Source organism: Vidua macroura, chromosome 34, assembly GCF_024509145.1.
Source record: "Vidua macroura isolate BioBank_ID:100142 chromosome 34, ASM2450914v1, whole genome shotgun sequence".
Taxonomy (NCBI): Eukaryota; Metazoa; Chordata; class Aves; order Passeriformes; family Viduidae; genus Vidua; species Vidua macroura.
In genome coordinates this window covers 153,088-170,300 of record NC_071604.1, presented here as the reverse complement: position 1 = coordinate 170,300, position 17,213 = coordinate 153,088, and the positions used below count along the sequence as shown (strand labels likewise).

At 55.5% G+C, this 17,213-nt stretch overlaps 1 protein-coding gene across 1 annotated transcript; it reads left to right on the top strand.

The window, feature by feature from the left end:
* Positions 1-680: 680 nt before the first annotated feature.
* Positions 681-16,923, top strand: VDR (vitamin D receptor). The gene is made up of 9 exons (XM_054001994.1): positions 681-731; positions 5,496-5,646; positions 8,521-8,651; positions 12,587-12,771; positions 12,880-13,003; positions 13,764-13,935; positions 14,342-14,493; positions 14,848-14,964; positions 15,904-16,923. Exons 2-9 carry the CDS (start codon positions 5,498-5,500, stop codon positions 16,161-16,163), a joined length of 1,290 nt encoding a protein of 429 aa, XP_053857969.1. The 5' UTR covers positions 681-731; positions 5,496-5,497; the 3' UTR covers positions 16,164-16,923.
* Positions 16,924-17,213: the final 290 nt, after the last annotated feature.

Below are 17,213 nucleotides of genomic sequence, written 5' to 3'. Positions count from 1 at the left end.
CACTTCCCAGCACGGGCTGCTCCCGGTACTCCCGGGGTGTCCCCGCGGGCAGGAGCGACACGGGGCGGGCGTTGAGGCTCCCCGGTGCTTCCTGGTTTGCGCTCGCCGTGCTCCCGCGCTGGTCCCGCGGTCCCGTGTGCGTCTGAGCCGTCCCGGTGCCCTGGGAGGGGTCGGGGGTCCCCCGTGAGACCCCCTGACTCCCCGTGACCCCCTTCGGCTGGGGGATCTCGGGGCTTTCCCTGCCAAAATTAGGATCCCGCTCAGGGCTGGGGGCGGCTCCTGGTTTTAGGGGGGCTTTGGGGCTGTCCAGTCCCAGCCCCGAGCACCCCCAGAAATCCGGGGGGTTTTGGGGTGCTCCGGGGCGTCCCCACATCCCGGAAAGGCACCGCTCTCCTCCCCTCCCCCCCCCCCCCCCACGCTGGGGCTCCCCCTTTTTGGGGGGCCTGGGAAACTGGGAAATTCCTGGCTGCCGTGGGGGTGTTAATGCGACTTCAGGGTTTCCTGTAAGGTGATTTTAGCGTTTCCTGTAAGGTGATTTTGGGGTTTCTTGCTGCTCTCATGATTAAGCGCCCCATTTAAACCCACGTTCAAAGTCTCAATTCGGGTTTTTGGGGGGGGTTTTGGGGGAGCTGAGCCCCCCGGCACGGCATTAATCACCCTATGTCTTAATTCCCCAGTGCCTTCCCATATTTTGGAGGATCCCGAGCCGTTCCAGCCCCAGGAAAATCAAGGTACGGGGGGATTTTTATCCACCAGGAATTGAGGGATCCCCAAAAGCGTTTTTGGGGCGGTTTGGGGTCGGCAGAGGCGGCTGAGCCGCTCCTTCCTCTCCTTTTCGAGGCTGGAGCTTGGAGAAAAGTTGAGTGCTTTTTCTCGGAAAGAGGTTTTCGGGAGAAGCGACGTTTTTGCGGCGTCTCCTCCTCCCCCGGAGCCGCCCGTGACTCATCTTCCTCCGGCTCGGGGAAGGAGCCGCGGCCGCGGCGGGACGCGAAAATCCCGGGAAATTGCGGTTAAAGCCAGGCAAGAGCCGGAGAAATCCGGGGAAACCAAGGGGAGCAAAAATCCAGGGAGATAATGGGGGAAAGCAAGGTGTGAGCGGAGGAAAAAATCCGGGAAATTGGGGTTTAAACCCAGGGAAGAGGGAGGAAAAATCCAGGGAAGTGATGGGGAAATCGAGGGCTGCAAGAATCCCAGGACATTAAGATTAAATCCAGGGAAATTGGGAAGTAAGGGGGGAAAAATCCAGAGAAATTAAGATTAAACCCGAGGGTGAATGGAGAGAAATCCAGGGAAATAAGGGGAAAACCAAGGGGAGCAAAAATGGTGTAAATAAAGTTAAATAAAGTTTAAAAAGCCCCGGTGATGGGCTGGACCTGGTGGAAATGGGGTGAAATAAAAGGGAAAAAATGCCAGGGTGAGATTGGGTTCCCTCTGGAGTCCCGGAGCAAGGAAAATCTGGGAGATGATGATGCAGATGATGATGAGGATGATGGGAGATGTCTGCCCCAGATCTCCAGGGCGTGACCAGATCAGGACTGAGATGTCCTAGCAATAACCAAAATCCCAAAAATCAGATTTTTCCCAGGTAAAAACACGCCCCGGGTCATAGCTGGGGTTTGTTTCCCTGAGTCCCGCTGTGTTTAGGGAGGAATAAATGGAAAATCCAGGAGTTTTTTTCCCTGTTTAATGGCTAATCCTGCTCCAGAGAATAATTTTTAACTTCTTGTGGCCGAGTCAAAGCAGAGCCAGCCTGGCCCGAGCTCCCTGAGGGGAAATTCTGGAATTGTCAGGGATTGGGAGAGGGAAAATCCCGATTGGAGGTGGGCTGGGATGGAAATAGGAGCCTAAAAAGGAGAGGAATGGGAATGGAAACGGTTGTGGGAATTAAAAATAAAATAAATAAATTCAGGGAGATGACGGGGAAAGTGAAGGGTGAGAGGAGCAAAAATCCAGGGAAAACGTGAGGAAAGCAAGGGGAACAAAAATCCAGGGGGATGAAGATTAAACCGAGGTGCGAATGGAACAAAACCCTGCCGAGGGTGGCACTGCCAGGATGTCGCCGGTGCCACCCCCGGCGCTGCCACTTCATCTCCAGCCTCTGCTGACTCAGCTCCTCCTCGGGCCCATTTCTCTTATCTCGGCCCTTATCAGCTCAACCCTCGCCCTTTTTCCCCCCCCCCCTCCCCGCTAATAAACGGAAAAGGGTGGAAAACAACACCTGGAATTTTCAGCCGGGCACCCAAAGGCGTTTCCTCATTCCCAGGAATCCCAGGAGCTGCTCCGGGTTCCCCCTGGGGAGGGATTCTCCTTTCCTGGAGCCATTCCTGCTTCCCAGAGCCAAACTGGGTGGAAAGGGGGATTTTTGGCACATGAGGCCTTCCTAATGTTTCTCTGGAAAAGTCTGAGCCGCTTCCTGAGGGTTTTCCCACCTTCTCCGTGCCCCAGGCGTGGCTGCTGCTCCAATTTCCCAATTCCAGGCTGCAACAGCTCCGGCTGCTGCATCATTCCCACTCCTCCTCCTCCTCCTCCTCCTTTCTTGGGCAAGTCGAGGTTCTGGGGAATGAGAATTCCCTTTTCCAGCAGGGCCATCCCAGGGAAGGGAATGGACAGGGATTTGGGGCTCCTTTTCCAGCTCCAAGCGGGGACCTGCTGTGAAAATTCCCTTTTCCTCCAGGCACATCCCAGGGAAGGGACGGGGATTTGGGCTCCCTGCTGCCCCAGAGAGCTCCCTAAAATCGGTTCCTCCTCCCAAATATCCCTCCCATCTCCATAAATCCCCTGCTCGCGAGCCTGACAAGGCCCAGCTCTATTTTTAGACCAGGACGTGTCCCCTGGCCTTGGGCTCACCTGGATGGCCCCAGGAGGGGACAGCAAATCCCAGATTTCCTGGGAATTGCCGCAGCTGGGAATCACTTGTGTGGCTCCACACCTTCCCAGGGCTCTTCCGGGGCTGTTTCCAGCACAAAAAGAGGATTTTATTCCACAGCGTGGGGCTGGTGCTGCCCTTCCACCTCTCCTCTGGAATTTTTCTATATGGAGAGCCTTTCCCAGTGCAGTTTTTCTGGAATTTTGTGGTCTTTTCCCATTTCCTCCTGGCATCCCGGTGCAATTCCTGTGCCTGAGGGAGTCCTGGGCTCTGCAATCCCTTCCTGAGGGGCTGGGACACTCCAAGAATTCCATGGGGAAAACCTGGATTTGTGTCCTGCTGCTGCCCAGGGTGGCCCCCGTCCTACCCTGCCCTCCCCCGGGGACACTGCCTGGGACAGGGTGCAAAAAATGGGATTTTGGGGCCGTTTTATTCCTGAGAAATTCTCTTCCTGCTGCTCCCAGGGGCGGCATTTCCAACCAGGGAGGTTGGGGACAAAATGTCTGGGAATGGTTGTGTCCATGGAAAAGGGTGAAGAGGGATCTGGTTCCTGAATCCGAGGGGGATTTGGGATCCCTGAAGGAGTGGGGGCAGCTCCGGGGCAGGGCTTTGCTCACAGCACCAAAAAAAAAAAAAGTCATTTTTTTGGGTCTTTCTGCAGCCCAGGAACAGCTGGGAAGAGCAATTCCTGCTCCAGCTGGACTGGGAATGCTGCAGCTCCTCTCGGGAAGGGGAGAAGCAGAATTCCCCCCAATTTCTGAGCAGCTCCAGCAGCAGGAGAATTGCCAGGGAAGGAGCAGGGCAGGGCCAGGCCCCGTCACGTGCTGGGATCAGTTGGAATTTTCCTCCTGGCTTGTCCGGACAGGTGGGAAAAGCCAGGATTTGGGATCCAGCTCATCCTTGTCACCCTCCCCATTGCCTGGTTTGGTGTCTGGAGCCCTTTGTGGGGTCTCTGAGCAGCACAGGGCGCTGTCATCCCACCCACCCAAAATTCCTTCTCCTCTCCCCAGTCCCTGTTTTTGGGGCAGATTTCAGGAGCGTTTCACTGGAATTTTCCTCCCTCTGGAGCAAAAAAAAAAAAAAAAAGCCCCAAGGGAGGCTGGAGATGGTAAAAAAAAAAATAATCCGTGTTGAAAATTCCTGGGAATTGCATTTTCCTGGCGCGGTTTTCTCTCTCTGGAGGGTGACAGAGCAAGAACCTGTTTGGGAATATTTCGAAATCCAGGGAGAAGCTCCGGAGGAGTTCTGGAATTTCCCACAAGCAGGGGCAGCTTCTGCCTGTTGGCCTTCCCTGGATTTTGTCTGGGATAGAATTAGGGATTAGGAAATAAAGGAGCACAGGGAAGGATTTGGGGTAGGAGGAGGAAATCCAGGAAGGGTTCAGGGAACTCCAGGGAAGATTCTGTGGGAAAAATTCCCATTCCTGGATTTTTTTGAGTTTTTCCTTGGAAAAAGGGGAGAGCTTCTCCATGGAATGACCACAGTGGTGCTGGAGGGATCTTTTTTCTTTTTTTTTTTTTTGGGAAAATCCCAGGAAAAGCTCAGCTCAGTTGGATTTTCCCATTTAGAAGGAGCAGTGTTTGGAACCCAGGGAATGGCAATCCAAGGGTTTAACCCGGAATATTCCCAATTTTTTATGGCACAGAGAGAAAACGGGGATCTGTGGATCCCAAATTCCTCATCCCAGAGTTCCCTCCTGTGCCAGGGCTGGGAGCTCTGGAGTTGCCAGGCTCGTTTTTCCCAGCTGGAATTCCCGGGGCGTTGGATCCGTCCCTGCTCTTTGCTCTGATTCCGTTGGGAAACTTTCACCCCTTCCCTCTCCCGGTTTTCCATGGATTTTTATTTATCTGGAAAGTCCCAGTGCAGCAGCTCCTGTGGGGTTTTGGGAATTCTTGGTTTGGGGACGCAATTCCATGGGATCTTCACCAAATGTGGGAAGGGATCCTCCAGCCCCAAGGCCCGGCTGGGAAAATCCAAAAGAAAACAAAATTCCAAAGGAATTCAAGGAATGAAGGTGAAAATCCAGGCCTTGGTTGGGAATGGTGGGAGAGGAGAGCTGGGAATGCTGTCCCAGGGAATTCCAGGGAAAGCCCCAAAATCCCCCTCAGGAATCCCTGGAAAACAGCCCCAAAGCAGAGGGAATCATTTAATTGGGAGTTTAATTAAATTGGGATTTAATGGATTTAAAGGCACAGCTGGAATTAGGGAATGGGCAGGTTTGGAATGGGAAAAAAGCACTTTTTTCCCCCCTTTTTTACAGGAAAACATTCCAGAGGCACCGGGAATTTTTAAGGAGCTTTGGGGTTGTTTTGCCTCATTAGCGAGGCGTTGATTGAGCCTCTTCCAATCCCAGAGCTTTCCCAGCATTCCAGAATCCCAAAATTTGGAATTTTTTTGGGTGATTTTAATGCGCAGAGCCAATGGGGATAAAAATTCCTTGCCCAAATCGGGGGGAATCCAAGGGGAAAAAAAACCTGAATTTTCGGGATAATTTTAGTCCTAAAATTAAAATTTTAGTCCTAAAATTAAATTCTACTCCTAAAAGTTGCCGATTTTGCCTCAAATCTGGTGGAATTAAAAGAAAAGTCATGAACTTTGGTGACCAATCCCAGTTTTTCCCCCCTCCCAGCCATGGATCCGGGCGCTTCCAGCACCTCGCTGGCCGATCCCGCCGGGGATCCCGAGCGGAACGTGCCCCGGATCTGCGGGGTCTGCGGGGACCGAGCCACCGGCTTCCACTTCAACGCCATGACCTGCGAGGGCTGCAAGGGCTTCTTCAGGTGTGCCAGGACCTCGGGGAATTCCCCATCCCAAAAAAAAAAAATCCCCAAAAAAATAGGGAGTCCCAGTGGGAAACCAACAGGATCCTGAAAGAGGAATTCTGGAATTCCGGGCGGTGCCGCGTTCCCGTGGTTTGAAGTGGGGAAAATCGCTGATTTTGGGGTTTTTTTTTTGGGTTTTTTTTTAGTTTTTTATTTTTTTGGGGGATGGTTTTTTTCCCCACCCCGTTTTTCCATGGTTTTTAATGGATCTGGGAGCCTTGCAGCGCTCCAGGAAAAAAGGGGGATTGTTGTGGGAACACTCCTCATGGGTCACAAATTGGGGTTGTTCCCAGAGTCAAAAAAACCCTAAAATCTCAAAAAAAAAAAAAACCCAAAAAACTCTGGGATTGAGGGATGAGGAAGGGCAGGGGATCCCCCTGGAGCAGCTCTTCCCAAAATCCAGTATTTCCAGGGAATTCTGCTGTCCCCCCTGGGAATCCTGTGCCAACCTGGGAATTCTGCCCCCATCCCCACCCTCCCCTGGAGCCCTCTCCGGCTCCCAGCACACAAATCCCTCATCCCAGGCCGGGAATGAGGCTTGGAATTCTCTATTTTTAGCCCCTGGGATCCCAAATCCGCCTGGGAATGGGTGGCTCAGGAAGGTTTCCGTGGAATTCCAACCCAGCCTGGCTCCCAAGCTGCAATTTTCATCCCAAACCTGGAATTTTGGCCTGTCCCGAGCCCCGGGAATGTTTTTTCCCTGCTCCAAGGCCTCGTTGTTTGTGCATTCCCGGCCTTTTTCCTTGGGTTTTTGTGGAAAAAAGAAGCTTTTTGTGCACCAAAATTGGGAATTTTGGGGTGTCCAGGGCTGAATTCCAAGTGCTGGGATTGTGTTTCCCCATTGGGAGCAGCAAAATTCCAAAGGTTTTGGAGGAACAGGGAAAACCAGGGCCCTGCCACCCATTTTTCTGGGATGAATTCCCAAAGAATCCCAAATTCCCAGCAGGAAAAGGCAGAGTGCAGCCACTTTGATTCCCTTTCTAAAAGCAGCTTTCAATTCCTGGGGCTGCAGCCAGAGGAAATCTTGAAGATTTTTACCCAGATTTGATTCTTTTTCCCCGTTTTTAAATATTTAACTTTATATTTTCCTAAATATTTTATTCTATTACCCATATTTGATATTTTAACCCATATTTGACATATTTTACCCCTATTTAACTTTTTTTTTTTAACTCATTTTTTATCTATTTACCTTGGGCACTTCCAGGGATTGGGGCAGCCACAGCTTTTCTGGGAATTCTCTTCCAGGCCCTCACAGGGAGGAATTTCTTCCCAATATTCCATCTACCACCTTTTTTCCTGGGAAATTCTGGCTCTGACCCTTTGTCCTGGGAAGACTCTGATCACTTTTCTTTGGAAATTTCTGGCCTTGCCCTTTTGTCCTTGGAAGATTTTGGCTCTGACCCTTTATCCCAGGAAGATTTTGGCTCTGACCTTTTGTCCTGGAAGGTTCTGACCCTTTTTCCTTGGAAATTCTGGCTCTAGCCATTATTCCTTGGAAGGTTTTGGCTCTGACCCTTTATCCCGGGAAGATTTTGGCTCTGACCCTTTATCCCAGGAAGATTTTGGCTCTGACCTTTTGTCCTGGAAGGTTCTGACCCTTTTTCCATGGAAATTCTGGCTCTGGCCGTTATTCCTTGGAAGGTTTTGGCTCTGGCCCTTTGTCCTGGCAGGCTCTGACCCTTTTCCCCTGGACTGTTTTGGCTCTGACCTTTTGTCCTGGAAGGTTCTGACCCTTTTTCCTTGGAAATTCTGGCTCTAGCCATTATCCCAGGAAGGTTTTGGCTCTGACCCTTTATCCCAGGAAGGTTTTGGCTCTGACCTTTTGTCCTGGAAGGTTCTGACCCTTTTTCCTTGGAAATTCTGGCTCTAGCCATTATTCCTTGGAAGGTTTTGGCTCTGACCCTTTATCCCGGGAAGATTTTGGCTCTGACCCTTTATCCCAGGAAGATTTTGGCCCTGACCCTTTATCCCAGGAAGGTTTTGGCTCTGACCTTTTGTCCTGGAAGGTTCTGACCCTTTTTCCATGGAAATTCTGGCTCTGGCCGTTATTCCTTGGAAGGTTTTGGCTCTGACCCTTTGTCCTGGCAGGCTCTGACCTTTTTCCCCTGGACTGTTTTGGCTCTGACCCTTTGTCCTGGCAGGCTCTGACCCTTTTCCCCTGGACTGTTTTGGCTCTGGCCCTTTGTCCTGGTGGCTCTGACCCTTTTCCCCTGGACTGTTTTGGCTCTGGCCCTTTGTCCTGGCAGGCTCTGACCCTTTTCCCCTGGACTGTTTTGGCTCTGGCCCTTTGTCCTGGTGGCTCCACGTTCCCGTTCCGCCCGGGCCGCGCTGTGGTTTCGCTGCAGCTCAGGGTTGTCATTTTCGGGCTCCTTTCTCTGTGTCCTGCAGCGAGAATTCCTCTCCCTGCACACCCAAAATGTGCTCGGGCCAGTTCTGCCAGCAAAGCCGGGCTTAGGGCGGCTCAGTTTAAACCACGCGGCCTCAGCTCGGGTTTATTTTGCTGCCGGGGGGGGTTTCTCTGCAATCCTGCAATCCTTCCACCCTCCCGGCCTCAAAAATCCCTGTTTAGACCCAAAAACCTTCTTAAACCCAGCAGGCTGGGCTGGGCTTAGAGCAGCCTGGTTTAGTGGAAGGGGATCAAGCTGGGTTTAAGGTCACTTCCCCCAAAGCATTTTAGGATAAAGCCATGGCTGAACCCCTTGGATGTTTCCCTGGGGGAAATTTTCCTTTCCCAGCAGCGCTTGAAGCTCCCAACTCCGCTGATGTTTGGAGCATTCGGCCAAAACAGCGGGGATTGAGCCCAAAAAAGGGGTTTTGTCCCTTTTCCAGGAGGAGCATGAAGAGGAAGGCCATGTTCACCTGTCCCTTCAGCGGGGACTGCCACATCACCAAGGACAACCGGCGGCACTGCCAGGCCTGCCGGCTCAAGCGCTGCCTGGACATCGGCATGATGAAGGAGTGTGAGTGTCGGGCTCCTGGGAACGCTCCTGGGGCCGTGTCTGTGTTCCTGGGGTGGTGTCTGTGCCCCTGCCACCTCCCTGGCACAGTGTCCGTGCCCCTGCCACCTCCCTGGGGCCATGTCTGTGTTCCTGGTACCTCCCTGGCACGATGTCCGTGCTCCTGCCACCTCCCCGGGGCCATGTCCGTGCTCCTGGCACAGTGTCCATGCCCCTGCCACCTCCCTGGCACAGTGTCCGTGCCCCTGCCACCTCCCTGGGGCCGTGTCCGTTCTCCTGGCATGGTGTCCGTGCCCCTGCCACCTCCCTGGGGCCACGTTCGTGCTCCCAGGGCCATGTCCGTACCCCTGCCACCTCCCTGGCATGGTGTCTGTGCCCCTGGCACCTCCCTGGGGCCGTGTCCGTTCTCCTGGCACAGTGTCCGTGCCCCTGCCACCTCCCTGGGGCCATGTTCATGCTCCCAGGGCCATGTCCGTGCTCCTGGCACCTCCCTGGGGCCATGTTCATGCTCCCAGGGCCATGTCCGTGCTCCTGGCACCTCCCCGGGGCCATGTCCGTGCTCCTGGGGCCATGTCTGTGCCCCTGGCACCTCCCTGGCACGACGTCCATGCTCCTGCCACCTCTCTGGGGCCATGTCCGTGCTCCCGGGGTGGTGTCCGTACCCCTGACACCTCCCTGGCACAGTGTCCGTGCCCCTGGCACCTCCCTGGGGCCGTGTCCGTGCTCCTGGCACGATGTCCGTGCCCCTGCCACCTCCCTGGCACGATGTCCGTGCCCCTGCCACCTCCCTGGTACAGTGTCCGTGCTCCTGGCACCTCCCTGGCATGATGTCCGTGTTCCTGGCACCTCCCTGGGGCCGTGTCCGTGCTCCCAGGGCCATGTCTGTACCCCTGCCACCTCCCTGGCACGATGTCTGTGCCCCTGGCACCTCCCTGGGGCCATGTCCGTGCTCCTGGGGCCGTGTCTGTGCCCCTTCCACTTCTCCAGGGCCATGTCCATGCTCCTGGCACAGTGTCCGTGCCCCTGCCACCTCCCTGGCATGGTGTCTGCGCCCCTGGCACCTCCCTGGCACGATGTCCGTGCCCCTGCCACCTCCCCGGGGCCAGGGCTGCCACTCCTGGGGATGCAAAGGGCAGAGGAAGCAGCGGGTAATGATTGAGAGGAGCTGGTTTAATGATTCCTTCCCACCCAGGGGTTGTGTTCTCATGGATTCTCCTAGGTTTGTTTTTTGTTTGTTTGTTTGTTTTTGGGTGTTTTTTTGTTTGTTTGGTTTTTTTTTTTTGTTTTGTTTTGTTTTGGTTTTTTTTTTTTTTTTTGTTTTTTTTTTTTTGGTTGTTTTTTTTGTTTTTGTTTTTTTTTTTTTTTTTTTTTTGTTTTTTTTGAGGAAAATCAGCTCCATGGCTCCCAATGGCTCTGAAAATCCTCTTTTCCAGCATTGTCCACGCTCCATGGGGAGAGCTGGATGAGCTTCCCCATCCCCACGGAGCCTGGTTTGGTTTTCCTCTGCTCCCTCTGTTTTTTGGTTGTTTTTTTTTTTTTTTCCCTGACCCTTTTTTCCATGTGGGACAAAGCAGGGACTTAAGTCAACAGCAGAGGGAATTAAAGCGGTTTTTAAGCCCAGTCCAAACACACAAATGTGGCCCAAATGTTTGTTTTCTCCGGGTGTATTTAGAGATAAGTGGCTTTTAAAAATAAAACGTGTTTGAGGTGCTGGGGAGGAGCTGGGTGCTCCTGGAGAGCTCCAACCAAACATTTTCTGCTGGGAGATTGTGGCCAGGGTGTCCATGGAGCTGGAAACTGGGGCTGTGGAAGCAGGGCCCTTTCCCTGCTGTGCTAAACAGGGCACAAACAGAGCCTGATGTCACCCCAGGGCCTCCAGAAAATCAGAATTTGGAGCGTTTGCGGGGGAAAAAAAACTGCTTACATCTTCAATGACCCTGGTGGGAATCCCTGGATTTTATTCTTTGGGATTGGCAGGTTGATGAGGGAGGAAAAGGCCACTCCCCAGATTTTGGGGAGCTGTCCCTGGTTTTTGAGGAGCCCCTAATGAGGGAAGCGCTTTAATTACTACCAGCAGCCAATTAATTACCCAGGAAGGGCTGGCAAGTTCCTGGGCAGCAATTCCAGGGGTTTTTCTCCAGGTTTTCTCCAGGTTTTCTCCAGGTTTTCCCCACAGGAGTTAACGTGTAAACAGCCCCGTTAGCAAATCCTGCCTGCATTAACCAAAACTGACCCAGACGGGCTAAAAATAGCTAAAAATGGACTTTGCCGCTGGAAAAACGAGGCAGGACGAAGGGTTGGGGTTATTTTTAGGTGGAAGGAGGGAATCAGGAAGGTTTTGAGGCCTTGTTTTCCACAGGGCGTTGGGATTCAGGGGCTGGCAATGTGGGCTAGGGAGGAAGAAGAGGAAGAGGAGCAGGGCAGACCCTCGTGCCGGGGTTAATTCGGGCTCTGAGGCAGGCAGACCCTTCCCCACCTGTGGAATTTGGGGTTCGGGTTCCCTCCCTGGCTGCCAGTCATGGTTTTGGGGCCAGGAGGAGCCGGGTTTGGCCAGCCCGGGGCTCCTGTGACCCCGGACTCGCCCGGCCCTGTGGCAGCCGAGGTCACCACGTGGCGTTTCCAGCCCCCAGCCGCCAGCTCGGGCAAATATTTGTGGTTTTTCTGCCCGTCTGGGGACAAACAGGGCAGAGAAAAGCCCCTGCAGGCCCTGGGGTTTGGGAATTCTGCCGCTGTCGCTCCTGGGGTGGCTCTGAGGAGCGCAGGGCTCGCTCGGCCAGGGCTGTCCCCTCCTCGCTGCCTGGGAAATCCGGCCTTTCCCACCTCCTGGGTGGCCAGAAAATGTGGGATTACCCCTTCCCTGCCCTTTTCCAGCTGTCCATCCCTCAGGGATGTTGGGGCTCCCTCGGATCCTTCCCTAAGAACCCTTAAAATTCCTTCTCCGCGGATTTTTTCACAGCTCCTGCTCCTCGTGCAGCACCGGGGATGGGCGGCCCAGAGCAGGCGGTGCCCGTGTGGACCCGATGCTTTTTTTGTGATTAAAAACTGGGGTGGGGAAGGGGCAAAACCCTGATTTTCCTCCCCGGGCAGGCGGTGGTGGAGGTGGGAGCGCCCTTTCGGCCCCTCCTGAGGTTGTGCAAGGCCGGAGAACGGAAAAAACGGAGAACGGAAAATCGCCCTCGGCCCGAGGAGAGGCTTCCTTGCCTCGAGCTCCTCCCGCCCTGAATTCCACCTTGACTCTCCCAGAGCTCCATCCCTGCACCCAGGGAATTCAGGAGCAGCCCCCGGGGGTGTCCAGTGCCCGGAGAAAGGGCTGAGGAAAGGGAGCTCCTGCTCCCAGGGGGCTCTCGGGACTTGTGACCCCAGAGATCCCCACAGCTTTTCTCCCTCCCGGCCCCTCTGAGGCTGCTCGGGGCTCGGAGCCGTTGATAAAAAAGTGAAGATTTGAGCCCAAATTGCCCCCGGCTGCTCCTTTTCCCTGAACAAACAGGCCCAGCCTTGCGTGGAGCCCAACCTTTGGCCGCTGCCGAGCGCCGCCACCCCAATAAAAGCCATAAATCCCCAACCCTGAGGGCGGGGGAGGTTTGGCTGTGCCTTGACCTTAAAAATCAGATTAAAAACTGCCCTGGAGCAGCGCTGGACACCCCTGGTGGCAGCTGGGAGCCGAGAGGAGCCGGAGCTGGGTGAACCCAGCGGCCCCGAGGCTTTCGGGATTTGAGAGTGCCGAGCAAACAGGGAGGGAGCAGAGCGGGCACGGCCTCGGTGCCCCCAAAGCCTCGCCTAAAAGCACCAGAAACCTCCTGGGCACAGCAGGAAACCGGGGCCAAGGTGCTGCAGGGGGGAAAAGGGATTTTGCAGGTGGCAAAAGGGATTTTGCAGGGGCTGGGCGCGGCATCCAGGGGCCGTTCCAATCCCTAATTCCGCCCCTTTTTCTTTCCCAGTCATCCTCACGGACGAGGAGGTGCAGAGGAAGCGGGAGATGATCCTGAAGAGGAAGGAGGAGGAAGCCCTGAGGGAAAGCCTCAAACCCAAACTCTCGGAGGAGCAGCAGAAAGTCATCGACGTCCTGCTCGAGGCCCATCGCAAAACCTACGACCCCACCTACGCTGACTTCACCAAATTTCGGGTACCGACCCCCAAAAATCTCTTTTATCCCTCGAATTCCCCCTGCAAAATCCACAAACCCCTCTGCCAGCCCCGCTCCTCAAGGAGTTTTCTCTGTTTTCTCCCCCAGCCCCCTGTGAGGAGCCACCCCAGCAGCAGAGGGGCCACAAAATCCTCGTCCCTCCTCACCCAGGACCTGTCCTCGGAGGATTCCTCGGATTTCTTCAGCTCCGAGGCCTTCAGCGCGTTCCCAGGTGTGCCCCAGTTCCTCCTGGCCCCAAACTGGGATTGGGAGCCAGGGAGGGACCCCAGGACTCAGTTTGGGTTGGAGGTGACACCTCAGACCACCCCAGATTCCAGGGGTGGGGAAGGGTTGTGCCAGAACCCAAATTAACCCCGGCACGAAGGTCTTCCCTGCTCCTCTTCCTCCTCTTCATCCTCACCCCACACTCCCAAACCGGCCCTGAATCCCAATGCCCCGTGGAGAACCTGGCCTCAAAAGCTCCCTGATTCCCTCCTCCCACCCCTCCAGTTCTCATCCTGAATTACTGCTCATCTCTTTCTAGAATTTTGGATTTTAGTGAAACAAAAAACAAAACAAAACAAAAAACCCTAAAAAAAAAAAAAAAACCAAAAACAAACAAAAAAAAACAAAAACAAAAAACCAAACAAAAACAAACAAAAAAATTTAAAACAAGACATTAAAACAACCAGGGAAGATGTAAAAAAAAAAAGAAAGTATTCCATCACAGAGCTGCACAGCAAAAATATTAAATATGTTCTCATTGGCAATACTTTCATAAATCACCTTTAATGACTGCACTGGGTATTTTAAATGTGCCACTGGAACAAACAGAGGTGGAGGATCTGTCTGAGAGGGCTCTGCGAGGTCATGGGGCAGAAATGCAGCACCTCCAGCCGAATTTGGCGTTCCAGAGCCCTTTCCCAGCTCCGGCGGGGGCTCCCCGAGGCGCACGGCCCGGCGGGCGCCCCCAGAGCGTTTCCCTCGCGCAGACTCCGCGGAGCCGCCGCCGTTTCCCAGCCTGGCGCTGCGGGAGGAGCAGGACGAGAGCTCCTCCGTCAACCTGGAGTTCTCGCAGCTCTCCATGCTCCCACACCTGGCTGACCTGGTCAGCTACAGCATCCAGAAGGTGATCGGCTTTGCCAAGATGATCCCGGGGTTCAGGTGAGCCCTCGGATCCCAAATCCGCTGTTTCCCGCTCCCGGGGATCCCGTGCTGCCCTTCACACCCTTCCCTTTCCCCTTCCCAGCCATTCCTCAGCTCTGTTCCCTTCCCAGCTCTGCTTTCTGTCTCTCCCCCTCCCTGGGGTTCTCCTCTTTTCACAATTCCCTGGAAAACGCACGCGGATTCCACCAGGGAGACGCCCAGAGCACCCGAGGGGCTCGGGAGGGGCCTCAGGTTCTGCTCATTCCAAGATTTGGGGCAAATCTTGGAATTCACCAAGAAACCCTGGGATGGGAATTCCTGGGGAGGGAGCCCCGGCGGAGGGGCTGGTGGGCGCCCTGGGGGTGGCAGCTCCTCCCGTGTCCCCTCTGTCCCCTGAGCATCCCGAGGGCAAATCCTCCTGCAGGGACCTGTCTGTGGAGGACCAGATCGTGCTGCTCAAGTGCAGCGCCATGGAGGTGATCATGCTGCGCTCCAACGAGTCCTTCACCCTCGAGGACATGTCCTGGACCTGCGGCAGCAGCGACTTCAAGTACAGGGTCAGCGACGTCACCCAGGGTAAGGGAGTCCCAGCCCCAAATCCCAAAATTCCCTGACCTTCCCCTGCTGGGCCTGCCTTCGTGCTGAGAATGGGGGTGGGTCCTGCCCCAGATTTTGGGGGTTTGGGGGGGTGGCAAGTGGTGCTTCAAGGTCTGCAGTGGCACTTCAGTGTCTCCAGTGTCACCTCCTCAATGGCCCCAGCGCCACCACAACGTGTCTGAAAAAATCCCCTTCCAGAAGGAAAAAAATCCCCTTCCAGAGGGAAAAAAAATCCCCTTCCAGAAGGAAAAAATCCCCTTCCAGAGGGAAAAATCCCCTTCCAGAGGAAAAGAGCCTTTCCAGAGCCCCCCTGAGGGTCCCTTCTCTCCACAGCCGGGCACAGCATGGACCTGCTGGAGCCGCTGGTGAAATTCCAGGTGGGGCTGAAGAAGCTGAACCTGCACGAGGAGGAGCACGTGCTGCTCATGGCCATCTGCATCCTGTCCCCAGGTAGGGACAAACCCACCCCGAACCCTAAAAACCCACAGAAGAGAGGGGAAAACCCCAAATCCTAAAAACCCACAAAAGGGAGGGAAAAACCCTCCTAAAACCCTAAAAAGGGATGAAAGGGAGGGAATCATCTCAAACCCCAAAAAGCCACAAAAGGGAGGGAATCTGCCCAAACCCTAAAAAGGGCCAAAAGGTAAGGGAATCAACCCAAACCCTAAAATGGACAAAAGGGAAGGAATCACCCTAGACCCTAAAAAGGGAGGGAATCTATCCAAACCCTAAAAAGGGACAAAAGAGAAGGGAATCAACCCAAAAAGCCACAAAAAGGAGGGAATCAGCCCAGACCCCAAAAAGCCACGAAAGGGAGGGAATCCCCCCCCAAACCCCAAAAACGCACAAAAGGGAGGGAATCGCCCCAAAAAAAGCCACAAAAGGGAGGGAATCACCCCAAAAAAAAAGCCACAAAAGGGAGGGAATCACCCCAAACCCTAAAAAGGGATGAAAGGGAAGGGAACCAACCCAAACCCTAAAATGGATGAAAGGGAAGGGAATCACCCCAAACCCTAAAAGGGGATGAAAGGGAGGGAATCCCCCCCAAACCCCAAAAAGCCACAAAATGGAGGGAACCCCCCCCAAACCCCAAAAAGCCACAAAAGGGAGGGAATCCCCCCCCAAACCCCAAAAAAAGCCACAAAAGGGAGGGAAATCACCCCAAAAAAAAAAACACGAAAGGGAGGGAATCACCCCAAAAAGCCACGAAAGGGAGGGAATCACCCCAAAAAAAAAAAACACGAAAGGGAGGGAATCACCCCAAAAAGCCACAAAAGGGAGGGAATCACCCCAAAAAGCCCCAAAAGGAGGGAAGGAGTCAGCGCAGCCCCTAAAGCCCCGCAGCAGCAGCAGCAGCGGGGGCTCCGCTGAGCGCTGCCGCTGCCGCAGACCGGCCGGGCGTGCGGGAGCCGCTGCGGGTGGAGGCGCTGCAGGAGCGGCTCTCGGAGGTGCTGCAGAGCTACATCCGCGCCCGGCACGCCGCGCCCGGCGGCCGCCTGCTCTACGCCAAGATGATCCAGAAGCTGGCGGACCTGCGCAGCCTGAACGAGGAGCACTCGCGGCAGTACCGCTGCCTGTCCTTCCAGCCCGAGCACAGCATGCAGCTCACGCCGCTGCTGCTCGAGGTGTTCGGCAACGAGATCTCCTGAGGAGCCGGCGCCGCGGGAGGAGCGAGAAGCCGGCGCCGGCTGTGCCGGGAGGAGCGGGGCGCCGAGCCCGGGCAGGGGCTGGGGGTCGGCGGCGCTGCTCCCGCCGGCCGGTGCATCCCTCCGTGGATGTTTTGGGGCCGCGCTGCCTCGAGTCCCTTCTTTTTTCCGAACGCTGGGAAGTGCCAGGAGATGAAGTCGGGGTGCCGCTGTGGGTGCCGTGCTCTGCTCCCCACGGAACCCCACAGCACCCGTGGGCTCGGACACCCCAAATCCCGGCCAGGAGGTGCCACGGGTGATGTCCCCACAGCTCCAACACATCCCGTGCGCTGCTGCCGCCGGACTGGGGTGAGCCAGAGGCAGCCCAGAAAGCCCCGAGAGGGGAAATGTTGTCCTCGACCCTCAAAGGGAAGAGCAGGACGAGCTTTGTTTGCACTCCCTGGGAATGGGGGAGCAGGGGCGTCTCCAGGAGACACCCCCACTTTGGAGCCGGACCCCTCTGCGGGATGGGGTGATGATGACTCCTGAGACCCCTGGCAGGGACCCCAGTTCCAGCTTGGCTTCCTCCCCCTGCCACGTTCTGGGGGCGGCTCCAGGCCCTCGTTCCCACCCGGAGCAAACCCCGGGAAGGAGGATTTGGGAGCTGGGGGGCTCCAGACCCCTGGGAAGAGCCACCACAGCCCCCCCAGGCAATGGTCAGAGGGTCCCCAGTGTCCGGAGGGTCCCCGGCTCGGGCCAATAAACTCCTGCTTGGGCAAATCAACTCCGCGCCAGGCTCGTGTGTCCGTCCCTGTGCGTCCATCCCTGTGTGTCCATCCCTGTGTGTCCATCCCTGTGTGTCCATCCCTGTGTCTCCGGCCAGCCCTGGCTGCTGTGCGGGGCCGCGTGTGTCTGTCCCGCACCTGTCCGTGTGTCCCTGTCCCTCTGTCCCCGCGCGCCCCCGGTCCCGGCCGCCAGAGGGCGCGCGCCACACCGAACCGGCGCCTTGGCCCCCGCCCCCTGCGCGTGCGCACTCGCGGGGGCGGGGCTGAACCCGGGCAAGCGCGGGACAAA

Coding starts and splice junctions, on each gene's coding strand:
- VDR (XM_054001994.1), top strand. CDS start 5,498: ATGGATCCGGGCGCTTCCAGCACCTCGCTGGCCGATCCCGCCGGGGAT. Junction 13,004..13,763: donor GGCCTTCAGCGCGTTCCCAG/GTGTGCCCCAGT, acceptor TCCCTCGCGCAG/ACTCCGCGGAGCCGCCGCCG. Junction 14,494..14,847: donor GGTCAGCGACGTCACCCAGG/GTAAGGGAGTCC, acceptor TTCTCTCCACAG/CCGGGCACAGCATGGACCTG.